The sequence below is a fragment of the Aplysia californica genome, unplaced genomic scaffold (assembly GCF_000002075.1).
Source record: "Aplysia californica isolate F4 #8 unplaced genomic scaffold, AplCal3.0 scaffold00185, whole genome shotgun sequence".
NCBI classification, from domain to species: domain Eukaryota; kingdom Metazoa; phylum Mollusca; class Gastropoda; order Aplysiida; family Aplysiidae; genus Aplysia; species Aplysia californica.
Genome location: NW_004797455.1, coordinates 607,899 through 626,751, shown reverse-complemented (window position 1 = coordinate 626,751; position 18,853 = coordinate 607,899). Strand labels below are relative to the sequence as shown.

The 18,853-nt window shown below is 38.1% G+C and overlaps 3 protein-coding genes across 3 annotated transcripts in view; all 3 read right to left on the bottom strand.

Moving 5' to 3' along the window:
- Window positions 1–3,472, bottom strand: part of LOC106011784 (stAR-related lipid transfer protein 5) — a gene marked incomplete at its 3' end in the record, with an annotated part of 6,485 nt that extends 3,013 nt beyond the window's left edge. Inside the window, 3 exon segments of the mRNA XM_013082622.2 lie at window positions 196–248; window positions 1,289–1,422; window positions 2,783–3,472. Of these exon segments, the coding sequence (XP_012938076.1) occupies window positions 196–248; window positions 1,289–1,399 (164 nt within the window).
- A 1,400-nt stretch (window positions 3,473–4,872) lies between these two features.
- LOC101855490 (stAR-related lipid transfer protein 5) lies at window positions 4,873–8,320 on the bottom strand. The gene is made up of 4 exons (XM_035969805.1): window positions 8,294–8,320; window positions 7,633–7,747; window positions 5,829–5,922; window positions 4,873–5,029 (listed from the first exon to the last, which is right to left on the bottom strand). Exons 1-4 carry the CDS (start codon window positions 8,318–8,320, stop codon window positions 4,873–4,875), a joined length of 393 nt encoding a protein of 130 aa, XP_035825698.1.
- Window positions 8,321–15,168: 6,848 nt separating this feature from the next.
- LOC118477157 overlaps window positions 15,169–18,853 on the bottom strand; it is a gene marked incomplete at its 5' end in the record, with an annotated part of 4,005 nt that continues 320 nt past the window's right edge. The window contains 2 exon segments of the mRNA XM_035969807.1: window positions 15,169–15,350; window positions 16,412–16,534. Coding sequence (XP_035825700.1) covers window positions 15,273–15,350; window positions 16,412–16,534 — 201 coding nt within the window.

The window sequence follows — 18,853 nt, the reverse complement described above, 5'->3', positions numbered from 1 at the left end:
TCTATCTATCTATCTATCTATCTATCTATCTATCTATCTATCTATCTATCTATCTGTCTATCTATCTATCGACTGTTTTTCTGTTGACAAATTAAATTGCTATAAATATCTAGGCATAAAGGTTCCTTTGGCAATAATGATGTAGCTGTTGCTATTGCGGTTGCTCCTGCTGTTGAATTTCGAAGCTTCACTCACACATTCCGGCCTTCGTTCATGTCTGACAGCTTGTACTCGACGGTGATACCATCCTGAAGAGGAAAGAACATGTATTTGGGTCTATGTTTAAGGTTTTACTGTGCCTCAACCATGTGCAGCAATTTCTTTTTTATAGATCAATAACATTATATTATCTCATCTTATGCTATGTTATGTTATGCTATCTTATCTTAATGAAAACTTCACATGACGTGAGAGTGTTTGCCACCTTACGTTCAGCTCTTAGGGGGTGTTGGTTGGGTAAAATTTGGATTGTGGGTGGTTGGCGGGTGCACTGGTGTGGTTTGCTTCTTCTTTCCTATAAAACATCTATCTTCCTTATCTCTCCTCATTCTTCTTTGTGTTTGCTATTCTCTTGTAACACATCTAATCTAATACGACCTTATGCAGTTGCAAGCGCCGTAAAACCTTAAAAAAAAATAATTGGATTGTGTGGAAGGAGGTTACCGTTTTAAGCTCCTTGATCGTGTGCAAAATGCCGAGGAAAGATAAAACTGTAACATCTCGGAATATCATTAATCCAAAATGTACTTGTAACAAATATTAAGTTTTCAGCAAGTAAAAAAGCTGGACGGGGCTATGGTAACCCTTAGACTTAGACTATACGGATTGCTTGTAGTCCTCTTCTAAGCAAATACAAAAAGTGGTTGGTAGTTCTCGTATGCTTAAAATATAGGCCGATATGGCGACACCTGTAGAATTTCTGATGCAGCATACAAACGAATGGCAGTTTGTGCAGATATTATTTTACTGTACGTTTTTAAACTTTAAGGTGAAACAGAGTAATTTTCCCATAAAAGGTGTGCTAAAGTAAAATCAAATGTGTGTAAAAGAAAGCTCTATGTAACGAATACAGATATCTATTTCATGTTATGCAGTTTACATACATGCTGGTAACTCTATCTATCTATCTATCTAAAAGTATAAATTTAATTATCCACTGCCCGCGTGCCCCCATATTTTCTCTCTGTCCCCTCCGTCTGCTGTCCCTCCCCCTCCCTCTCCCCTCTCTCTCTCTCTCTCTCTCTCTCTCTCTGTTGTCTGATTTTAAAAAAGCAACAAAAACCTTTACTTTTGTTTTTGTAGCCGTCTTCCAGTCGTCTGTTGAGGTGAGGTATTCTTTTAGTTTTTCCGTTGCAGCTCTGGCAAGCTCTTCATATTCACTTCTGGAAGACGGTGCCATGAGAAACTGAGTGGTGAAAAACCCTGTCATGGAGACGTGAAAACAACTTAATTAGAGCAAAAGTTAAAAGGTGATAGTTCACAAACTTGTATCTCTTCCTACAACATAGCAAGAACTCCCCTGACCGGCCGGGTGCTGTTAATTTTTACCCTCTTATGAGAATGTGGGTGGACGGTGTGTCGTTGCTCATTAAGCCATAATACACAATCCGTTTTTTTTAAATATGACAACATTTTGTTGAGCTCAAATCGAAACATTTTAGACTATTTCCATTGTGGGCTGAGAAGGATACAATGTCCTGGCAGAGAGACCGAGCTACTCGATAAAGACTTCCTCCCCACCCGGAAATTGAATTCGGGTCTCCTGCGTGCGACAGCGAAGCGACAGACGCAGGTACATGTTCTGTTGCTACCAACAGGCAAGTTGGCCTAACCGTCAGGGGGGAGGGGAGCCGGGGCTGTGCATGTGAATCGAGGGATTTGAAATTTAATGAAAAGTTACTTTGCTAAAGACACATCATCTTACTCTTTCGACAGAACAAGAGCAAAGTTAAACCCTCACAAGTTGATGCAATGTGTTAGAATCTTGAGCCACAACCTAATATAGTGCTTTGTTGATGGATTGAGCACAGTGTTGTCTTGCCCTCTTTAACTGAGAGCCAAATTAATATCACCATGTGCGTTGTGCCATGGTTGGCTTCACCACCAGCACAATCAGAAACTAAAATAGTTGACAGGTAATAGTAATGCTATTTAATTACATTTTAATAAGCCTATGGGCTCCCTGAGAGCTTTACGCTTTCGGGTGTTAGAGCGCCACAATTGTGCGATATGCTTCTGTTCAAGTTGGACATACTAAACAAAAGTGGCAATGGTTGCTCTGTTTATTTTATTGCAGATCTTACTTTTCTCCATCCCGACTAGAAAAAAGAAAACACAAAAGCAAAAGAAAAAACATCCACATAAACAACCCCCCCCTCAACAAAAAGACAAATATCCCCCAAAACAAACAAAGAAAAAATAAACTAAACAAACAAACAAACAAACAAACAAACCCACCAGCAACAAAACAATCCCCAAGAGATATAACCTTACAGCGCCGCCCCAGCAAAAATAAAATGAAATAAAACGAAATAAAACAAACACCAACAACAACACAAAATACAGCAAATGAGGAAAAAAAGCCAATACCCTCCAAAATAGACAAACAAACAAACAAACAAACAAACAAACAAACGAAAAACCATTCCAAAAACCAAAATTTGACCAAAATATTAAAAAAGCCCCACAAAATACTTGCCGTTCACTACACTTTTTTTTTTTACCTTCAAAGTAGTAAGTTTTCGACAAAATGTCGAGGAAATAGGCTAGATATCTGGCTTACTTGCACAAATGAATCCAGCTCTCACAGCTGCAGAGGTAGAGAGAACACGTTTTTCAACCTTTCAAAAACGAATGGCTTTATGCTATGAGCACACAGCACAGATGTTGGTCAGAAGAGCCTCAATTTTCCTGTGCGAACCTTACTCTTGAAATTTGATGACAAGGAACAACATACGAAATGAAACAGAATCGTGGAGTTTGTTTATATTGGGGATAGACAGAATCAGTTACAAGCACAGCGTCCAATATCATGTGTTATGATGTTTGTCATAGAAGTCGAGAAATGGAAACACAACCGAAGACGTATTTTATTACCCATGGCACATCATGTGCTGTGTGAAAGTTTTATAACGAAAAAGAATCCTTAGCTAGTAACACGTTAAAAAGATAATTTTTAGCGGCATGACTTTAGGACGGAAAAGACGTTCTTCATTTTCAAACTGTGTTGTGATGTCAAAGTGTAAAGTTGTGTTTTAACATCACATAGGCAATGTATTAAAGCTAACCGGACGAGACAAAAATCATTCATTCTTTAACTTTAAACACTGCAATGTTTTGCAACTCATCCTCAGCCCTTTTCCATGACTTCTGGAAAGAGCAAACGAAAGGTTACTGTATTCAAGTGTTCCGACACAATTTGTCAAGACTAAAAAAACCCTTACAATTTTGTCATTGTTTAGTGCACGGGCTGTACCAGAAGTAAAAAGAAAAGTCGCTGCAGACGAAAAGTTTTCACCCGATTTAGATACAAGTTAAACCAATATTGATTTGGTTAAACAATTCTCATATTTTCCAGCGTACTCCTCAAGAACAACCAAATATTTTTCCCATCGCTGCATGAGTGCCAGTTTTGAAATGTATGTAGTGAGCTGAGTCGTGAATAAGAACGACGGAAAATAATAAATAAGACGACAATAAAGTAAGATAGATGTGAGGGTTTTATTGGTCACAGCAGTTTATTTTGTGAAAGCCTTCTGTTTTAAAACGGTTGAAACAGAAACACTTTATTCCACTCACAGCACACGGGGGTATGAAATGAAATAAATAACATAATGTGCATTTGTACTCACACTCACACACGCACACACACACACACACACACACACACACACACACACACACACACACACACACACACACTCACACACACGCACGCACACACGTACACACAATATATATGAAAACATATCTTGTCAACGTCAGTTTTGAGCAGTGCATTTTATTCTTTGCATTCACTTAGATAATGAGAAATAAACTATGCGCTGACGTTTCAACAAACAAAAATAACGTAAATTCTTCAAACGACACACGACGAAGGCTACATCTCTGATATTCAATAAGGTGGCGTGCGACTCGACAATGTAGTACCGCCCCCCCCCCCCCTTTTCTCCCAAACCTCATTTTTACAGCAGTGTCCCATAACAATTTCTTATTCATAATTCATAGTCACATAACAAAGTTTCATTTTCCAACATTGATACTTAATTGACACGACGTATCATGTTCGTATACCGCGAACAGCTGAGCACCAGTAGAAGACAGTCTTTACTCTCAAACATGAAAGGCGAAAGGGCTTATACGTTTTAGCAGGTTTATGACGGGTCTCACTCTTTGCGTTTTGTTCGCAGCAGTCACCCAACCACTGGGCCACAGCGACGTGGAATAATACACATTACCACCTCGCGTTTAGCTTTGACGATTTGTATACTGATGTTCTTGTATGACTGGTGGTGTCTCAACAACTCGTGTCCTTTAGTCGAGTATATTTTGGCAATTCTCCAGCCTTCCTGTTCACTAGTGTATTCTTCTGTTGTCTTTTACTATTTCCTGTGACTGTCAACTTCGAAACCAGTCCCCCCCCCCCCTTTTTGCACTGATCAGCCACCCCCCCCCTTTTTGCGCTGATCAGCTCCCCCCCCCCTTTACAGAGACTTGGCCAAATATATATATACATGTATTAACATACACAATATGCACACATCTAAAAGTAGTAAAAGTGCAACATAATTAATATTTACTCAAACAGAGGCCACTCTTTCAGAAACACAGTGGCAAATAACTGAATTAAACCATCGAGATAACATCTATCCATCATTCTACGAAGAGCCCATTCTTCTTCAAGTAATCTGTAAGCTCTTCATATGACTTCGTCAAAATGTGGGGAACAGTCGCGTCCACAAGTGATCGAGGCAGCTTGCCCTTGAGGTCGATATGGAACACCCTTGTCACCCTGGTTTTGTTGGGGTCGCTGTACCGGAAGGTTGAAATAAAACAGAGATTTTGTTGAAATAAAAAATAAAAATAAAGCCAACCTAAATTATTATTTTAAAAAGAAAAAGAAAGTGAAAGAACAATTAACAACCAATGAAACGAGTTAAAGACTTAAAACAGGTAAAGATCGGTTTTTTTAAAAAAAAGGCTTGCCGTTTGATGTCGTACATGCATGTCAGAATTCTGTCTCGGCATCCGAAGTCTCTGCTAACTTTGTAGTGAATCTGCTATCAGCAACAATGCAAAGGAATCGAATACAAACTGGTATCATACAGCACAAAAAAGAACACGTTCAAGAAAGCCAAAAACTGAGGAAAACAAATCCAGCAACAGCAAAGCTGTAACAAAGAATAACTAAACAGCTGTATCATCAAAAGTGGCAAAATAATCAGAACAGCAAGAACAAAAACTAAAACAAACGCAAGATCTTGATCATTATCATCATCAAGAAGAAGAAGAAGAAGAAGAAGAAGAAGAAGAAGAAGAAGAAGAAGAAGAAAAAGAAGAAGAAGAAAAACAACAGCAACAGCATCAACAACAACAAACACAACAACAACAACAACAACAACAACAACAAAACGTTTGAAACAAACTCGAACCTACCGGTCCTAACTACAGGAACGATTATATAATCTGTATATATTCGGTTAAATCAAAGCAAAACACAGATGCTATTCCCACACCTAAAAACAAAGAGGAAAAAAACCAAACCAAAACAAAACTGCATGTTCAAACACTTGAGAGCACCAAATCAAAACTTGACGGCTAAACCTCACCCATTAACCCGCTCCATCTTGGCGCCCCAGGGATAGCTTTGGGCACGGACGTACTTGTCTCTGGGTGGGCAATCTTCCCGCTCAACACTCTGGGCTGGAAAAAAAACCCCACACAACATTTTAACAAGTTTTGATAATCTATACATATTATATTTGTGAGAGTCCGTCACTTTCGCTGCCTTAAACTTCGGAATCATTAAACTTTCGAATTTGAACAAAATCAACGCTGATTCAGAATCATTTTAAGGGTGCACAGTTTTATTGAGGAGTCTGAAGTCACTGTAGTTTAATTTTCAGATTTTCATTAGTTCATTAGTGCGCACTCATTCCATACCTTTGAAAATCTGGAGTGTACAAACACGAAAGCGGAATAGAGAATCAATTTATGCATCTATTATATATTTGGCAACTTGGAAACACATGTGTCACTCTTCTCTAAAGATTTATTGCTCCATTCCAGTAGAGTGTAAATATAGTAGACCCAATGATATTCAGTTGATGTTAATGCACCGATCATTCCTTTCATCGAAAGAGGGCCTTGCTAATATATTCATATTCCCCCCAGATGTGCACGTGTACTAAGTGATGACCTTGTAGGTCCACATGTGATTTTGTTGATCGCATAAAAAGTCACTTTTACAAGGTCCATGAATTTTCAGATTTGAAATATTCCCTGAACTTGAAACTATGAACTTCAGGCACATTGTATGTAAAATATACTTAGCTTTTGTATGGGGAAGTTTGAACATCATTTGATTTATTTTTAGAAGCGGGTTGTTCACATTTCTTTTACAGGAAATGTATGATTTATTATAATCCTCACGAGGTTAATATTAAAATGTTTTGTTAACTAAAAAGAATCATTTGTCCTATTGTGTAATGAAGCTTTGGACAATTAATCCTGAACATTCTTTAGACACCAGAATAGATCCACAAGATAACACGGTGAAAGTAACGGACAAGGTACACATGTACAGAAATGAATTAATGATCCAAAAAGAAAAAGGAGAGGGGGGGGGGGGGGGGCATTTTTGCTTGACATGACATTGAATATTCGACTCGCGCACTTAAAAAGAAAAACAAAAGTTGGTTTTGGAGGTCAAGATCGAATTTAGTCGAATTCGGTAGACTTATGCCAACATAGTAGCTTTGGACACTCCATGTAGGAAAATCTGGGCGGTCCCGACTCCATCAAATATGTTCAACTGGTAATGTGCACTCGGTATTATGGTTTCGATATGAATTGGTTTGTGATGCGTCGTGTTGGTTCCTTACATGTCTTAGCGCAGAATAAGTCCACGCACCTTCCGCCTAGCATGACAATAAGCAGAACTGACCCGAAGAAGGTTAATCTACTCACTTGAAGAAATTTCACATAGGGCATAATTTATTTTAAAGCGTGACTAACTGGATGATCATCTGCAGAAATAAATCACCAGATACTTAAATGCAGAATCGGCTAACTGCTCAGATGTACTAAGACCAACACTCTGAACACCTTTTAGATCGCAGTTCCGAATGGTATCGGTTGCAAGTGTTTTGAGAAATATTTTGTCGAAATTTAAATTCTAAATGTTGAAAAAAATCAAGAAAAGATAAATCTACATAATGTAGATAGCTTACAATTTTCCGAGAGAGAATAATTGGTCTCTCTCTCTCTCTCTCTCTCTCTCTCTCTCTCTCTCTCTCTCTCTCTCTCCTTCTCTCCAAAAATAAAATTGCACTCTAGGGAAAGTACAGTTGAACAGCTTGTCAAGGATAAACTATTTATAGGATACTTGGATGCACACCAAAACACACTCACATGCAATAATGACAGTATTCTCTTCCTTTGACACCTTGATGAGAATCGAGAGGTCACGGGGTGAGATAAGTCCTCTTGCCACACTGTTCGTGCTAGACCACACAACTGTTAGATCCTGGCAGGGCATGAAGATGTGTTTAATAAGATAAAACAAAAATAAACAGCAGCAACCCACCCTCCCAGAACCCCCTCCCCCAAATCTAGCCCCTAACAAAACGGAGGCATAGCCATTAATTATATGTATAAGCTTTTCCCACCTTTGACAGATGTTCTTAAAGCGGTGTGGATGATACAACTTTGCCTGTGAGGTTAACAGAGAGGAAGTAGTAGGCTAAGTAGATTTCACATGTACCACTTCCCTCCCTTCAAATCCTGACTTCCGTGATATCTTCCTTTGAAAATGGTGAAATGGTATGGGTTTAACGTCACTATCAACACTATTAGGTTATTTAAGGGGCGGGACCACCTCCTAGTTTAACGTCCGTCTCCGATAGGACCGTGTGATATCCTCCAAAAGAGAGGCATTGTCAATACACCAAAGAAGGTGTAGAGGATGTCTTATTTTTTACAAGTGTTAGAGGGATATTCTTTTTGGTAGGGATTTTACAAAATTGAATTTTACCCAGGGGATTGCAAAACGGTCTACCCTTCTTCAACGTACATAACGTGCACACGGGCTCTCCGACATTTTCAGTCCTTATCCAAGAGACTTGGTGCTGGATCTTATCTACCTTTTAGTTGAGGAGTGTGGAGGAAGAAGAAATTTCGTGAGTGAGCCATAGATATTTTTTTAAACCGAGAAAGAGAGAGGATCAAACCAAGAACGAGAGAAGAAGCAGAAGAAGAAGAATACATTGGGCACGGTATACTCACTAAACTGGCGCGAACCTGGTTTGAACCTGGTACCTTTGGCATGAGAGGCGAGTACTGTGCCTCAAGGCCACATTTCCCCCCAGGTCACCTTATTTAGTCGTAAGAGGTTAAAGTTAAAATTTAGCTTCCCCTCAAAGATCTTGGTAGTCTAAAATCGATAAGAGTAGGCTTCGGCCACCACCCGGGCAAAATTCAAAATTTCCTGCCAACTAAAAATGTTTAATGTGTCCCGCGCGCTCATATAACCTTATGCAGTTGCGAGCGCCGTAAAACACTTACCCCCCAAAATCCACACACACACACACACACACACACACACACACACACACACACACACACACACACACACACACACACACACACACACACACACACACACACACAACAACAACAAACAACAAAACAACAACTGCCAAACAAAAGTGGTGAAATATTTCAATATACTGTCTATTAGATTTATATGAGCCGTCATAATGCATTTGAGCGCGAATGAGTGAAAGAGATAGGGTGAGGGTGAGAGAGATAGAAAGAAAAACAGATAGAGAGGAAGGAAGAGGGTGAGAGAGATATATATAGAGAGAGAACGAGATAGATAGATAGATAGATAGATAGATAGATAGATAGATAGAAAGATAGATAGATAGATAGATAGATAGATAGATAGATAGATAGATAGATAGATAGATAGATAGATAGATAGATAGATAAATGAAGAGAGAGAGAGAGAGAGAGAGAGAGAGAGAGAGAGAGAGAGAGAGAGAGAGAGAGAGAGAGAGAGAGAGAGAGAGAGAGAGAGACTCATACACACGTAACAACGGCTTAAAAATCGAAGCTGGTAGTCGTCGTACGTTGGAGGGGCGATGAAAAACCGTTTGGAATTTTCGCGGACTTGAATTGTTTCACGTTGACGCACAGGTGTTGACAGAGATGGTGATTTTGCCGGAAAATAAAGGTAGCATTAAATTTATAACAGACATCCTTAGCTTTTATTTGGTATAAAATTTGTGTTTATGGCTTAATTATTTTGGTAATTATGATTTAGGAAGCAAGACTTTTCACTCAGCTACGTATATTTAATTAGTTGCTGTCAACGGGATTACATTACAAATTAATTTTAATACATGTACATTATGCTTGACTGGGAGCTCGAAACTTATTAATGAAATCGCTAAGAGATATTGATTTATTTTTACAATTACTGTACTAGACTGCAAATAATACGTGAATTAAACGAAAAGTTACTATTAGATCTAGTATGCTTTTGACTGAATAATTTGAAAATTTTGTTTTAAAACAGTGAATAATATGACCTTCTGTCTACATTGTACAGTGGTCGAAATTTGAACTGTTGTAATGAATGATTTCAAGCTGGTACAATTCACTTCTCCTTTGAAACTAGTGACGTGTCTATCTGTCTGTGTGTCTGTCTGTGTGTTTGTCTGTACGTATGTGTGTTTGTCTGTTTGTATATCTGTCTGTCTGTCTGTCACCCCCCCCACTCTCTCTCTCCCTCTCTCTCTCTCTCTCTCTCTTTTCCCCTCTCTCTCTGTGTCTGTCTGTCTGTCTGTCTGTCACTCCCGCCTCTCTCTCTCTCTCTCTCTCTCTCTCTCTCTCTCTCTCTCTCTCCCTCTCTCTCTGTGCCTGTCTGTCTGTCTGTCACTCCCGTCTGTCACTCCCGTCTCTCTCTCTCTCTCTCTCTCTCTCTCTCTCTCTCTCTCTCTCTCTCTCTCTTTCTCTCCCTCTATCTCTCTCTGATGGTTCATAAGGCCACTACACCTGGTTTATTTTATGCAAATTATTCAGCTGATATCGGTGGAGTTCAACGTCATATAGTCAACCCTGTGTGATGTTCATGGAACCGTATTAGTTTGAAAACTGCCAGTTCATCGATTTACGTTTTGAATTTCAGCCCAAGTTTGAAAAATGAGAACATCTTTATCGATAGTTCTGTGCGAAATTTTCTGTCAAAACGGGTCGCTGTGAGTTCGACAGTGTATACAATAGAGGTGAATATAAAACGTATTTACCAGAAGGGCTATAGGAAATACAATGTTACCTAAAATACCCCGTTCAACCCAACCCCCCCCCACCCAAAAGACAATAAAACAAGACAACAACCATCCCCCCCAACGAAACAAATAAACTTTACTTTTACTTTTATCCGCCGCTTATACCCTTTTGCGTGTCGCGGGAAGAAAGAGACGTCTCTCTACCACCAACCGGAGAGCTTGGGTCAGATAGATGCCATGAGCTGTTAGTGTTTCCATGACTCCATCTATTCAGGTCTTCCTCGGTCGTCTTCTAGCCTTGTTGCCATTGAATATTTTGATTTAGGCACGTTGTGCTGGATGGTGTGTTGGTAATCGCATGAGATGTCCGAACCATTTGATTCTTTGGTGTTGGATGTGATGCATGACATCATTTAGTGCCTACCATTTCTCTGACTACTGAGTTTCTAATTTTGTCTCGCCTGGTCTTGTTTACTGCTTTTCTAAGACATCGCATTCCACATGTTATAATTCTTTAGTCCAATGTCTTATTTGTGGTCCATGTTTGGCATTGATAGGTGAGTGTTGGAATGAATATGGTGTTGATCATTTTGAGTTTTGTTGTCATGTGGATATTAGGATGTTTCAGTAGTGGAGCAAGCTGGTAATTAACATTATTGGCCCTTTGTACTCGTGTTTCAATTTCTCTGTTCAGTCGCCCATCTCTGTGAATATACTTCCGAGATACTTAAATTCTTGAACCTGACAGAGACTGTTGTTGTTGATATTTATCCTGAGCGGTCCTGGATTTCTGCTTACTTTCATTGTCTCTGTTTAGTTGATGTTGACCTTCATGTCGTAGTTGTTACATTCTTCGTTTAATCTGGAGGTGTGGTGTTGGAGACTTTGTTCATCTTTGTGTGCCAGGCTTTGGTCGTCAGCGACGATTTATTCATTTAGGGCGTCTGGTTCTGTGTTGGCCTCTTTTGTACTTTTATCCATTATATATGATAAATAGTAGTGGTGTGAAGACACAACCTTGTCTTACTCCAGATGATATCTCGAACCATTCTGTGAGTCCCCCTGACGTTCTTACTGTACTTATGCTGATGTCGTAAATGGCACAGATGTTATCTAGAAGTTGGCCTCTTACAGTGTAGTTTTGGTGTTCTCTCCACAGCTTGTTTCTGTTCACTCTGTCGAACGCTTTCTCCTGGTCAATAAATACTATGTTTAGTTCCCTGTTGTGTTCTATTGCCCTTTCGCACATTTGTACTAATATGGAGTGGAGTAGATATGAGGGCGAGAGTCAATCATGGTGTGAAATTCATAATACAACCTGACATGACAGAAAGAGTTATAGAAAAAGAATTAATATCAGAAATGATATTGAAAATCAGAGCACAGAAAGCGCAAAAAATGAAACTATCATTCAAGTTTACGCCCCTCTCAACGACACATACTCAAGGGAAGATAAAGAAGAATTTTTTCCAGAAGTTGGCGGACACCATAGACAGCGTACCTGATGAGGAGGAACTTATCATAATGGGAGACTTCAATGGACACGTAGGCCCAAGAAGGACATCATAGGAAAACTACTTTGGACCACATGGTGACACCAGTTCAGATTGTAACTGTAATGGGGAACAACTATAAGCTTTCTGTGCAGAGTATGAATTACATATATCACAAATACTTATTACCAGCACAGTGCAAGTCAAACCCAGTCGTGGCACAGGTGGAACAAACAAAAAACAAAACAAAACAAACAAACAAACAAACAACAACAACAAACCAGACAAAAAACCCAACAACAAACAGCAACAACAACAAAAACTACAACAACCTCGAAACAACACCAACAAGAAAATAAGAACAAAAACCAAAAGCCCCCCCCCCCCCCCCCACTAAGAAAGGACAACAAGAAACTTTCAAGAAAGTCTATAAAAAAAATTTAAAAAAATGGAAATCATTTTTTTGTTTTCATTATTATTATTATTATTATGATTATTATTATTATTATTATTATGATTATTATTATTATTATTATTATGATTATTATTATTATTATTATTGTTATTATTATTATTATTTTTATTTTTATTTTTTATTTTAAAAAAAATAATTAAAAAAACAAACAAAACAAATGTGAGATGTTCCATGCATAGCTTTCATTTGTCGGAGAAGAGATGGACATACTCCATTGTGACGTCGGTAGTCTAGTGGTTAGGCTACCGGACTCGAAATCGTGAGGCTGCGGGTTCGAGGGTTCGAGCCCCAAGCCCGACGTTGTGTCCTTGGGAAATGCGCTATACATGAATTTTCCTCACTTCAATTAGGTGTGAATGGGTACTCAGCCATAAACAGCGAAAGATCTTGTCAGCTTGTTAGTGGTTTTTGCGCCTGTAAAATGGCATCTTGCACTATATGCTTCCAAGAAAGTTGAGATTGTTTCAGAATGCTATCAAGTCTGATGGGGTAATGATATAGATTGTGAAGCGTATAGAGCTTGTTGCTAATCGGCAATTAGCACGACACAAGTACTGTCTTCTTCTATTATAATTATCAAATTAAATTAATTAAACAAAAAAACACACAACAAAAACAAAACCAAAGCAAAAGAAAACACACAAAAAACAAACAAACAAACAACCCCCCCCCAAAAAAAAAACCCCCAGCAAACAAACAAACAAAGAAAGATACTTGTACTTCATGAAGGCAGTTGACCGTTACTCACATCTGAGATAGTCTCCAGATTTTCCACGCCGGACAGGGTACTTTCCCATTCTAATCTTGGAGACCCTGGACATAACCGGCATGCGTCCTGAACCGTCTCTAAGGGTGCGTTTATAGTGGCAACGCTACGATATCTATATCAGGAGAAAACATGGATTGAAAATAAAGAAAAGAAATTAAAAGAAAGCGAAAAGGTGTTGAAAAGTATCTATCTATCTATCTATCTATCTATCTATCTATCTATCTATCTATCTATCTATCTATCTATCTATCTATCTATCTATCTATCTATCTATCTATCTATCTATCTATTTATCTATCTATCTATCTATCTATCTATCTATCTATCTATCTATCTATCTATCTATCTATCTATCTATCTATCTATCTATCTATCTATCTATCTATCTATCTATCTATCTATCTATCTATCTATCTATCTGTCTGTCTATCTATCTGTCTGTCTGTCTGTCTGTCTGTCTGTCTGTCTGTCTGTCTGTCTGTCTGTCTGTCTGTCTGTCTGTCTATTTATCTATCTATGTTCTTTCAGCCAGCCCCCCCCCCCCCAGACAATTGGGCAGCTCATCTGTATGTTTATTTTTAAAAAAATAGTTTACTTGTCTCCTATTACAAATTCACCGGGTTGGTAGCTTTAAACACTAAGGCGTAGGCATACAATTAATCAACACCCGGCGGTAGAAGGCATTTGGAAAATTTAACTTTTATACGAGATGTTTATCGATTATATAAAATAATAACTTTGACGAAATATAGTTCATTCCATATGTTCGAGTATAACGGATGGCTGTTGAAAATAATCTTTGCCCTGAAAACAAAGTAGAACTTTTGAAAGTCCTTTTTTTTCCTTAAAACGTGATTCTTCCAACTGTGATAATGTGTATCTCAAAACACGCAGTTGTTATCAAAGACCATAGATTAATGTTTAACTAGAAAATGGAATGAAACTTGTTACCCCAAATAGGAAAAAAAGTATGTGAACCCTCTTCTTTGGGGAATAGCTTTTCGTTTAAACGAAAACCTAACTTACTTTTAAAAAAGGAAAAAAAAAGTAAACGAATGACCGAATAGGTTTATATGGTAATTTTATTATTGTCTTTAAAAATATCAAAGAAGTAGCAAGAGAAGCAAAACGAAAGTTTTGAAAACAAATCTTTGTCTTCGGCAACTGGTGTAATACGGCTCAATGGCTTTAACTGCTTGAGCTTGAGACTACTTCACAGTTTGTGAATAGAAATTTCGTTTTTGATAAAACTGACTTCGAAAACTGTAAGTCCAAGAATATGATTTATTAAGTGTTTTCTTGTTCTCCAGCGGAACATACCTTGCGTGAAGCAAAGTAGGATACCAATAATAAATTAAATTTTGTTTATTTATCGTTTATCAGTTTTGACAAAGTGCTTAAAAAATAATTGCCCACAAATCTCTTTGAAACGTTCAGGAAGAGATGTTGGCCTCCATTGACCAAAATATGTGTTTTCAATTGGCCCATTCTATCAGTACGAGTGTGCCCAACAACCACAACGTCGTCGGTGATGAACTCATGTAGATAATGCAACCTCAAATAGATATTTATTTTATTATACGATTGTTGTTGAATGATATTCTCTACCTTGAAGGTTTTATGGGAGCCGGTGTCTGTGTTTGTACTTTTACTAGCAAACATACATCTGCTGTCAACGTCGTGATTTTGAATTATTTCACAAGGCACATTTTAGTACAAATTATGTAGTTGTTAGATTGACAGAAATACCCTGACTATGTGGGTTAAAGACGTGTAATACGAATACATGTATATATCCTGAGAGGACTCGTTTTGTTCACATAAGTGAGTTTATGTAACTTGAAGAGACTGAACCTACTTCAATCGTAATTTTTTCTGTCTTCTGTGTTTAAAGTGGCGTTCCTTTCTTCTTTTTTCGTCTCCCTTCTTTGTTCTAATGGAGAATACAAGTTTAGGCCTTTTCATTTTAAGTGACGTACACGTTATTTAAACAGACCACAAGGCATATGAATACAAATGTATTATACTAGAGTAAATTTGACTTGCATGTTTCCGCCTTGAAAGACATCAGATGGTTTGGATTCTACAAGCACGCCATCCTGGAATGAAAGAGAACCCATCCACTTTGAGTTCTGGGGAGCGTGCAAAAATACCACCACCGTGCAAGAGAAAAGACAAGAAAGAAATGAATTTCATCTTCCCCGAAGATGGTTTTCTTTTGTGAAAAGAAAGGGATATGAAATAAAGACACACTCATAAAAAGCAAAAAAACAACAACAAAAAACAAAAACAAAACAAAAAACCAACAAGAAAATAAACAAACAAGTAAACAACTTTCATAATGCTAAAAGGAACTATTACTAAACAAATAAACTCTCATTCTGTGTTCTTTTATAGTTATATAGCTCAGAAAGAGAAAAAAATTGCGAACAAATGAAGAAGGAAAAAAATAACATTTCACTGATGCTGTCGTATCCCATATAAAGCGAATTATATGTTTGTTTTAGTTGTCAAAAACTAAACATTATAATCATTTAAAGTATAAAGACCTCAATAAATCCACCTCCTTTTCACAACAGTTTCAAATGATGCGACGACGGATAGAGCAAAAAAAAAAAAAAAAGGCTATAGAAAAGTTAATTCACTGATCAACAAAGCACACAGTGAAATGAAAACACCCGCATGTGGGAGAAAGTGACATTTATGAATTTTGAAGTAGAATTTAACGCATGCCCGGCATTGTCTATCAACCACATTGAAAAGATACGATCAAACTCAAATGAAAACCCCCATGCAATACTCTAGCACTCAAAATTATGACTGAGCAGTCCCCCTCCCCATCCACTTCCTTCTCACCCCCCCCCCTCCTTTTGGTGCCAGCCATGCACACAAAGAAAAAAAATCCAAACAAACAAGGACATAAAACATTAACAATTGACACACAATAAATAATCAAAACAAACCAAACGATCGCAACGCTAAAGAAGACAATAATGCCGATTTGGGCTTCTTATGCACGCAAAAAATGTTGCCCCTTTACGTTAAAAAATGTTATACTCTACAAATACCAATCTTGGTGCAAGTAGCAATTTTATGCATCTCGCTCCCAGACTTTTAATGTTAGAATTAAGGGATAAGATGGAAGAACAGATTTTCTTACTTTTGTCTTGGAAACAACCTTCCAACCTTCTGTTGAGTTCTGGTACTCTTTCAGTTTTTCCATTGCCTCCTGGCCAAGCTCTTCGTAGTCGCGTCGGGACAAGGGAGCCATTTTTGGTGTCACCTGTTAAAAATACCACTTTCGATCTTACGACGTTTGTAATTTTGCTTTTGTCAATTGAAACTCGTTGCTAAGCGTTGCTTCGGTAAAAACGGAATCAAAGCATAACCATCTGCAAGAAACGAGAGAGAAGGGAAGTGGAAAGACACAGTAGAACGTTTTAACGATCGTCCGAATAATAGATTCAGAACAGTGAGTCTTTTTCAAGTTCGTTCTTGGCTGTCCTATGATTGCCAGCTGAAAATTGTGTGTGTGTGTGTGTGTGTGTGTGTGTGTGTGTGTGTGTGTGTGTGTGTTTAAAAATGAAACAGGTGATTCTAATTGTAAGTTGGGGTAAAAGCAGATCTGTTGAAGATTACACTTTATCTTATTTTATTACCTAGTTTACAAAGCGAACCGATTTATCTGTGATTTCAAGGGATCGACTAACATCTCTGCGTTTTCTCTGGATTTCCCATTCAAAATCTTGGCGGGTGTCACCACGGACTGTTGATGTAGATCTAACATTATTGCAAAGCTCAATAATTTTAGGGCAAGGAATGATATCATAGCTTAACATATAAAGTAATTTCCAATGACGAACCACTTTTTAAAGAAGTTGAAATTAGATAGGTCTACTTTAACTATGATTTATAGTTCTAAATCCACTGAATACTCAGACAATTTTATAATACGTCCATTGGTAGGCTACGCTTATTCATTCCGTATTATCATTATAGCTCCCCGAACGATAATATAAAGCTTTGCAGCCTGTTAGACACACACAACCGCCATACAGTCACGCTACATTTGTCATATACCTATTTGTATCTGGCTTAGTTAAACAGAATGGGGTAACACACGTTTTCCAGGATATACAACATCTTACACGACGGGACCCTAATTCTAACTCTCAAAGGATTTAAAAAAAATGAAAATGCAATACCTTATATCATTCATCTATGACACCAAAGGTATGGAGTTTTTGTGAAACCCATTCCTCGTCAAAATAATGAGATCGATGACAGCCGACATTTTCCCGTCCGTTGTGCAATTCTTAACGAATTTATTTTGTCTGACGAAACACTTATAACGTCCACGCAAAAATACATAATTTATGTATGGATTTTTACTGAAACACCTTGTGATCAAAGGCACAACATGTACATTTACAGTTCTAAAGGACACTCAAGCTTTGGAAGTCCCCAAACTTTAGCGAAGTTAATCCTCCCCCCCCCCCAAAAGAAAGAAAAGTAAAGCAAAAATAAAAACACCCCTCCTGCAACCCCCCCCCCCAAACCAAACAAACCCCAAACCAAACCAAGATCAAAATAGAGAGAAAACATTGTAAGATTACCACATACCTACCCATCCAACTCCAACCCTAGCAACAACAACAACAACAACAACACCCAGCAGCAAAAAGTAATACGATAAAATTAAAAAAGAAAGCAGCCCCCACCCCGAAAAAACAACTTGCATGTACCGTAGTTAAAGATAGTGGGATTAATGTTGCTTTGTCCCCCTCCGAGAGAAGTGATCTGTCATAAAGAACCCGACACATTTTTCTGTACAAAGGAATAAAAGTACCCCCCCCCGCCCCTCCCTTGTCCGTGACAATATTTTTGAACAAAGATCTGAATGACGTAGACCTAGAACTAAGAACTTACCGAAGCGGTGCAACAATATCTGAATTGGGAAACCTTTATGCGGGTATCAGTTCCTCTTTTAAAATAATGTTAAGCTGACAAAACGAGAGTATAGCTATCACAAAAATTATAATATGTCCCCACGTTATCGCTGCCCAGCTGTACCATCGCATAAAGTCACACTTACCTGGTGAAATATCACTCCGAATTAAATATGATGCGTTTCTCACGACTGTTCACTTAATATCGATAACTGTAGCACATGTATAGCCTAGCTTTTTCACTTGAAAAGTGGCACAGGCACATCATTATATATAGTAATAAATAAGTAACGATGGAGATACACATACAGTGTAATGGATCGCATCAAGTTCAAACATCGACGCAGGTGCTCATAAATATGCAATAAGGATCATTACCGCGACCAAAGCGATCATAATCTATTTGAAAATTACTTCTGTCATAGTCGTAAATGAGAACACATCATAATTTGCACTGCATTGGAAAGCACAACGTAGCTTCTTTTAGAATTGCATAAAACAACAAACTAAAGCACAGCTGCAGCTAAGAGAAAAGAAAAACAAACTAACCACGTATAATAAACAATATCCACGTAAGATGTATGTACACACAGGACACACACACACACACACACACACACACACACACACACACACACACACACACACACACA

Coding starts and splice junctions, on each gene's coding strand:
- LOC101855490 (XM_035969805.1), bottom strand. CDS start 8,320: ATGTCGGAGAGCCCGTGTGCACGTTAT. Junction 7,748..8,293: donor AGAGCCCGTGTGCACGTTAT/GTACGTTGAAGA, acceptor ATGCCCTGCCAG/GATCTAACAGTTGTGTGGTC. Junction 5,030..5,828: donor AAGATGGAGCGGGTTAATGG/GTGAGGTTTAGC, acceptor CTTCCGGTACAG/CGACCCCAACAAAACCAGGG.